General features: G+C 42.0%; 1 protein-coding gene across 1 annotated transcript in view; it reads left to right on the forward strand.

The window, feature by feature from the left end:
• The window catches only part of tefu (Serine/threonine-protein kinase tefu), a 41,851-nt gene extending 39,163 nt beyond the window's left edge, over nucleotides 1-2,688 (forward strand). Inside the window, exons 27-31 of the mRNA XM_073973490.1 lie at nucleotides 1,228-1,589; nucleotides 1,663-1,808; nucleotides 1,928-2,034; nucleotides 2,093-2,344; nucleotides 2,409-2,688. Coding sequence (XP_073829591.1) covers nucleotides 1,228-1,589; nucleotides 1,663-1,808; nucleotides 1,928-2,034; nucleotides 2,093-2,344; nucleotides 2,409-2,590 — 1,049 coding nt within the window. The 3' untranslated portion in view covers nucleotides 2,591-2,688. The remainder of the gene's footprint in view (nucleotides 1-1,227; nucleotides 1,590-1,662; nucleotides 1,809-1,927; nucleotides 2,035-2,092; nucleotides 2,345-2,408) is intronic.
• Nucleotides 2,689-8,290: the final 5,602 nt, after the last annotated feature.

Here is an 8,290-nt window from a genome sequence, read left to right on the forward strand (position 1 = left end):
GCCAATTCTCGTTTCCATTATTGATGAAAGTGCGGCATTCAGAGGTGATGAAATCGAAGACAATTATGTGGAGCTGGTCTGATCCAAGAGAATTCTGGTAGGGGCGTCCTCATTAACCGTACACAACGTAGAGTTATCTATCTGCTCAGCCAGCACTTTACCCATCTGATCATTTACGAGGACCGAATGCCACAACTCATGATGAGCACGAAAGTCCCCCAAGACCAGACGGTTATAACCTTTCAAAAGCGGGCTAATGTTGGGCCTATAATTTGAAGTACAGCTATTTACCGGCGGGATGTATACGTTCAGCAGCACTACCTCGACAGTTAAACACCTGACCACTACCTCCATACATTCCACGTACGGGTCATTAGAGCCAGGCTCAAGCGAGATAGGTCTGTATGAAAATACTGGTGCAATAGGAAAGCTAATCCGCCCACCTCCACTTCTGGTGCGATACTTCCTCAGTACGCTGTAAGCTGCAGTTGTTGTTGAGCTTTGGTTCCTGCACCGCCGCGACCATAATATTCTTTCGACTCATGAAGTCCACTATTTCTTCGATCTTACCTCGGAGTCTATTGCAATTAAATTGCAAAAAGGATGTATTTTCAGGGATTGGAATAACAACGGCTGGAGTTACGTGCTGTGTGTGCGGGCTGCTGTTGGGGGGATGGCGGGGGAATCGCGTAATCTGACGACGACTCACTAGGGGCTGTGTTCACGCAGCATGCAGCAACATATCCCCTGTCGTAGTTCCTCGCATGGACTATTCCAGGACAACCCCTTAGATGCACCCACTCCCGACATCTATTGCATCTCACCGAAGATTGGATTTGGCTGAAAATGCGGATCTGCGGAGCAGGCATTCCGAAAAATGCTGCTCCCAACACAGAAAAACGATACAAATACAAACATGTGTACACTGAGGTGGCAGCCGCTGGCTAGAACACGGCTGTTGTTTGGTTCCAGAACATCCTGGTATCGAAGTACCCGCCGCCGTGGGATTGCCGTTCATCCGATAGGGTAGTTTAATGAATTTTCCAGGATATCAATACTGTTAAAGCATTTCGTTCATTCTGATAGAATAGTCTGATGAATTTTCCAGGATATGGTTACTTACTGGTGCTCCACAGCCGCAACTGATATGCTGTGGAAAAACATTCAATTCTGCGAAATATATTGGTCCGTCTAAGGTATAAACTTGTTTTTGTTTTCACATTCCAGGCATTGTCAAATGGGAGTCGCAAGTTAGTTTAGTGGGCGGTATAAATGCTCCCAAAAAATTGGCATGTCTTTGTACGGATGGCATAACACGGCCACAATTGTTAAAAGGCAAAGATGATCTGCGTCAGGATGCTGTGATGCAACAAGTGTTTTGTATGATTAATAATCTGCTGCAACAAGAACCAAAAGCTGTACAGCGTAAACTGCTTATTCGTACCTATAAAGTGATACCACTCTCTACACGTAGTGGACTATTGGAATGGTGTCAGAATACTGTACCTATTGGCATGTATTTGGGAACAGCTCATAAAAAATATCGGCCTAATGATTACACGGTGACCAAGTGCAGGCAATTAGCGATGGTATGTTTGGTGTTAATGGAATGTTTCGTCCTCGAAAAAATGTTATAAACGGCACATTATCTTCCTTTTCTAGGCACAATTAAAAGCCAATCCAGAAAAACGTTATGAGACACATATGCATATTACGAAAAATATTCAACCAGTATTTCACTACTTTTTCTATGAGAAGTTTTTGAAGCCCGGCATATGGTTCGAACGTCGTTTGGCCTACATTAATAGGTAAGAAACTATTGGGGGTTATTCTGAACGTAAACACAAAACTCACGGAATTTTCGTTCAGAATAACCCCCATTGTTTTATTTATATATATTTTTTAATTTCTTTTGTTACCTTTGTAGTGTGGCGACAACCTCCATGGTGGGATACATTTTGGGTCTGGGTGATCGTCATACACAAAATATATTAATCGACCAAAAAACTGCCGAAATAATACACATTGATTTTGGTAGGTATAAACGATTTGTTTTTGTGTCAAATTACATAACCTAACTTCTTTTATCAAGGAATTGCATTTGAACAGGGTAAAATTATGCCCACACCAGAAACGGTGCCATTCCGTTTAACAAGAGACATGTTGGCACCAATGGGTATAAGTGGTCCGAATGGTGTTTTTAAAAAATCCTGCGAAACAACAATGGAAATATTGAGACGCCATCAAGATGTTATAACCACAATATTGGAAGTGCTGCTCTATGATCCACTGTATATTTGGAAAGTTGTACCACAAGTCAATGATAATGACAATAACAATACAAGTGAGTATATTGGAAATTATTGTTTATAAATAATTAATAAATTGTCTCAATTTATTCCACTTAGGTGAGGAGAAAAACTTCATAGCTCAACGTGCCTTAATTGTGGTCCAAAATAAACTAGAAGGCAAACAAAGTGGTATATTTGGAACATCCAGTGTACCGGTACAAGTTGAACGTTTAATTAACGATGCCATTAATCCACGTAACCTATTTTCTTTGTTTCCGGGCTGGGACCCATATTTGTAAAATGTTTTTTTTTTTTTTTTGTAATGCTTTATGTTTTTATAACTTGTTTGTGGGTTCGTGTGATTTTGTTTTGTAATAAAACTAATTAATCTGTGAAATAATTTGAATTTTGATTACTGGAAATTGGTTCTCAGCATAATCCACCAGCTTAGTTTTCCATTGGATATATGTTTCGAAACGACCCGAATCCAACTCGGCCAGTGATTGCCGACAGCTGTAGAAACACGTTTTTTCCAATCCCAAGGCAGCGGGTTTTTCATACCGGATTGACCCGGAACCACACAACACCCTTGTTCCGGCCAGCGACTGCCACCTCAGTGTATACATGTTTGTATGTATTTGTAAAGTTTTTCTGTGTTGAGAGCAGAATATCCTGAAATGCCTGGTCCGGATTCCTTTAGTGCGAGCTGGGACGGAAAACCCAGGACCAATATATTTGTGCTCAGTTTGTCACATCCACATCTTCAACCAAAACCAATCTTCAGTGAAGCATCTATGTGGTTATTTTGGACATGTCCATACGAGGGACTACGATAGGGTCAATGTTGCTGCATGCTGCGCGAACACAACCCCCAGTGAGTCGTCGTCGTGAGATTACGCGACTTCCCCGCAGTCCCACCAACAGCAACCGAACACGCAGCACTTAACATCAGCCATTGTTGCTCCAATCCCCGAAAATGCAACTTTTTTGCAATTCAATTGCAATGAAATTCGAGGTAAGACCGAGGAAATGTTGGACTTCATAAGTCGGAAGAATACCACGGTCGCGGTGGTGCATGAAATCAAGCTCAACAACAACTGCAGTTTACAGCGTTGTACTAGCTTTCCTATTGCATCAGTATGTTCAATACAGGCCTATCTCGCTTGAGCCTGGCTCTAATGATCTAGTTTCAGAGAGTTCAAATGTTTGGATAACAGAAAGGACGTCTCGAGACATTATCACTGCTGCTCGACATATACCTGCTGGTCGAATACCCAAAGTGAGACCAAATTCCCCAGCAAAGGTGATGGGATTAGCAAATGAGTGTGATGAACTTCGTCGAGCCAAACTCAGTGACCCCAGAGTCAGGGAGCTGACACTGCAATTTGACAGGTTAGTCGGTGAGCATAAGTGGTTAAATCGTCTGAAGAGTTGCAGCATTGGAGCCGTAATAAGTGGATTGTGGGCAACGGTTAATTCACTCTCGAACCCTAAGAAGAAGGAGACAGGACCTCAGTCACGTTTTCCGACGTTACGCCGACTAATCCGAAGACGTGCACAAGTTATTCCAATCGACAGTCTGTCGAGCACCCCGGTAGTCGCATTAGATATCTTACCGCCGAGGATGAACCACCACAATATACAATGGATGATGTTGCAAATGTCATTAGGAATGCTAAATCATCCAAAGCTTTAGACCCTCTAATAGAATCTCCATGGTAATGCTGAAACAACTGGATGTGCCGGGAGTCGAGTATCTCACTAAAGTTCTAAACCTGTCGCTAACCACCCACATCGTTTCTGAAGTCTGGAAAATTGGCAGGGTGTTCCCACTATTGAAGCAAGGGAAGGATACCAGCAAAGGTGAGTCGTACAGACCGTTTTTTGCTTCTGTCGCCCGTACCAAAGACCCTTTAGCCTTTAGTCCTCCACATCATCAGAAAGGTCTATTTCTGTTGCCGTAACAGCACGACAACAGCGTTGTACGCCATCTCCACAAATGTTAGTCGAAGGCTCAACCAGAGCAAGCGTGCGATAGAGCAGTGATGGTGGCGCTTGACTTATCAAAAGCCTTTGATACTGTGAAGCACTCCACTCTGTTTGAGGACATCGAGCAGACAACCCTCCGGCAAAGTTTAAAACGTTGGATAATCAATTATATGTGTGGACGCCAGTCGTATGTGGAATTTAGGAATCAGAAGTCCAAGCCCCGTAGAGTGAAGCTGGGAGTTCCCCAAGATGGGGTGATATCTCCGGAACTATTTAACATTTACCTCTCCTGAATTCCGTCCGCTCCAGACGCCTTTGAGATCATAATGTATGCGGATGATTCTACGATCTTGGCATCAGGTACCTTCCCTGATGTCATTTGTGAAAGGCAAAACTCCTATTTGACTGATCTTACCACGCGAAGAGTACGAAAATATCCGTCACTAAATCTATGGCCACTCTGTTCACCTCAAGGACGACAGAGGTGAGAACAGAGTTGAATGTCATGGTCGATGGTAGCAGAACTCTGACCATAAACTACCCCAAAATTCTAGGGGCTACATTCGACAGCATGTTCATGTCGTCGTTGTCGTGAGAACTTGAGATGTAGAAACACATGGGGTGCAGATAAAGAAACCTTGTTGAGCACATATAACGCAATAGGTCGGTCTGTGGGAAGCTATGCGGCGCCAGTGTGGTCCGCAAATATATAAGTGCAACGCGATGGAAATGTATTCAAACCTGTCAGAATGCCGCGTTCATAATTAACAATAACTTTAATTATCGGCAAGCCCATATTCCGCCTAATCTCTAGTTCCTAGAGGCTATGGCAGTCCCTGTGCCAGCTGGAGATACTGAGCTAGAGATTGTGAATATATACATCCCGCCCGTTAACAGATAGGGCCAAGCTATCAACCCTTAATTGGATATCTACTCGTGGGTGATAGTAGAATAGTGATCGGTGACTTCAACGCTCACCACGAAACTTGGTACTTCCAACTTTCCCAGATCAACGGCGGCTCAGCATTGCTGACCAGATAGATGACTCGGAATTAGCAGCAGTCGCATAAAGGCCAAATACTCCAGTTCCCCTGACAATGCTATCTTCAGTCTGTCGCTACTTGCAACATCATCTATACCATGTGGCCTAAGATTCCGATCACATACTAATCGTATCGAGAGTATCTTAAGAAAACTGGTACTCCGGGCGGTCAAGTATTATATCCCATTGCGGCTGCACACATAGCAGATCAGCGAGACCACCTACGCCAAACAAACTTGCCGTCGAGAAACTTGCTTCAATCTCCCAAACAAGCGTGATGTTGATTCGCATAAACTGTGGTCTACGCTAAAAAAAAGTGGCGCCCAACGTAAATAAAAAATATTGAACTGCGCCTTTAAGCCACATTTTCGTTGCAAATTAGTTGTAATTTTGTACTTAGGGTTCCTAGTGGTCACAAAACATTTCCACCAAAAATTATGGACATATGTGCACGTTTTGATATTGTCCCCAAGTAACCGTACCTCCCGATTTAAGGCATTTTGAATATCATGACCACTATTTTCAACGGACTTGGCTGTTATTTTTCATTCCGTGTTATCACTGCGTGTAAAATCTTCTTACAAAACATTTTCAATGTGGATTTATGTTTTGATGTAGCCCCCTTTTAGGGTACCCCCGATTCACTGAATTTTTACTTGTTATCACATATTTATTACCGGATTTAGCTATAATATGGTATTTTAGGGCCTTCGGGGGTGGAACTCCTCCTTGCAAAAATTTCTCATGATAGGTCCATATTTTGATATAGCTCACATACAAATGCCCAGCTAAATTAGTATTAATTTCAAGCAAAATCCAATATTTTAAAAGTGCAGTTATCAGAAGATTTGCAAATATTTGCAGCCCTAATGTGTTTATTCCGTATCCAAAGAGTCAAATTTAATTCCTCAAAAAATAATCGAATCCAAGTACTGTCAAGTTTAGAAGATGCACTCTATGGAAAAAGCGCGTAAAACCAATAAAAACCCTATAAAAATTAATTTTTTTCAAAATTTATTGCTATATAACTATGTACCTCCTGAAACAAAACTATTTTTTATAATTTAAGTCACACCCTCTGCTATGAATTAAACATAAATTATGTTCAGTTTTATTACGAATTTATTTAACATTTAATCAAATATGAAGACAATTTTTAGCAACAAATTTTATAAAATCTGATGGAGCAAAATTTCTTGTATTTGATAGTAAATAACTGAGTGAATATTTACAACAACAAAAATGAAAAAAAAAAAAACAAAATTTTTGTCAGCAAAGTGTCTGTAATCTATACAATGGAAAATATTTCGCAATTTTATAGTTTGACTTTTGGACTTTCGCGCCGCTAGATCAGTGGTTTCGACCAGTGTGCGGCGGTCGGTTCTATGCACCGGATTGACTGGGAGGAATATTCGAACAAGGGCCGTCACCTCAACAATTATGTGTTCGTGAATTTCTTTCATGGGAGCGGTAATTTATCCCGGAATGCTTACTCCGAGCTCTTTTTGTCCGTCCCTTGGCTCAAACCATCTTCCAATCATTGACTCCGGGAACAGACCTCTCGACTTCATAACGTCTGATCGCCATTCTTTTCTGAACCATGGAAAAGCTGATTGGCAATGGTTCAGAGAATTTACCAATCACTGCTGCAGAGTGCTGTCCATTCCCGCTCGCCACATACCTGCTTGCCGAAATCAGAACAAGCAGAGGCAACGCGATTAGGAAATGAGTGTGATGAGCTTCGTCGTACGAACCCTGAATACCCATGAGTTAGAGAACATACTGTTGAAGTCAACAGGATAGTAGGCGAACATAAGCAGAAAAAAGTGGCTAGACCACCTCAAGCGATGCAAAATTTTTACAGGATTAACCAATTTGTGGGCAACGGTTCACTTACTCTCTAACCCGGGAAAGAAGGATGATCCGAAGAGGTGCGTGTGTTATTTTAACCGGCAGTTTATAGCGCATCCCGAGAGTGATAGGGCAAAAAGCAGTGTGCTACGACCTATAAAATCCCTGGCTCCCAAGGTACCGCCATAATTTACGATTGGCGATGTTGCAAATGTCAGTCGAAACGCGAAATTATCCAAAGCGTTTGGCCCACACGGTATCTCAATGTTATTGCTGAAGCAATTGGATGAACCCGGGGTTGAGTATTTAAGAAGTGTCTTCAATCTATCATTAGTCACCCATATTATACCAGAAGCATGAAATGTTGGCAGGGTTGTTCCGCTACTGCGGCCAGGATGCCATCAGATACCGGTTTCCCACCTGTCGCCAGTAGCGAACATTCTAGAGGCACTACTCCTCCCCACGTTGAGAAACTGTTTTCCAGTTGCTAAACATCCGCATGGATCCCGGAAAATTCACAGCACCACAACAGCATTGCACTCCATATCAACACATATCAATCGAGGAAAGAACCAGAACAGAACCAGAAACAGTCAAAGGACTTCGATACCGTCAGCCATGCCAAACTGCTTAAGGATATACAGGATGGAAAACGATTCGACTCGTTTTGCCATAAATTGAAATCGTATATCTCTAATTTTGGTGAATATTTTAATGGAATTGAAAATGGATTATAAAAATATTATTCAAATAAGGGGTGTTTGTGAAGCAAAAATATATATATCATCAACGGCACTCCGATTATATACCATTCCGATTCTGCAAATCGAGTCGATTCCGTTTTCATCACATACCTGATAGAGAAGACTTCCTTCCAGTCGTATTTGAAACATTTGATAATCAACTATATGTGTGGACGACGGTCGTTTTGGAATTCAGAAATAAGATGTCCAAGACCCGTGCAGTGGAATAGTAGACGTGTCTTACCTTTACCTTTCTGAAATTCCGCACCCTCCAAACGGCATAGAGATCGTGATGTATGCAGATGATTGTACGATCTTGGCGACGGGTCCCATCGTCGATGACATATGTGATAGGTTAAATGCCTACACAGTTG

The sequence above is a fragment of the Musca autumnalis genome, unplaced genomic scaffold (assembly GCF_047663935.1).
Source record: "Musca autumnalis isolate F117 unplaced genomic scaffold, ASM4766393v1 scaffold_3, whole genome shotgun sequence".
In the NCBI taxonomy this organism is placed as follows: Eukaryota; Metazoa; Arthropoda; class Insecta; order Diptera; family Muscidae; genus Musca; species Musca autumnalis.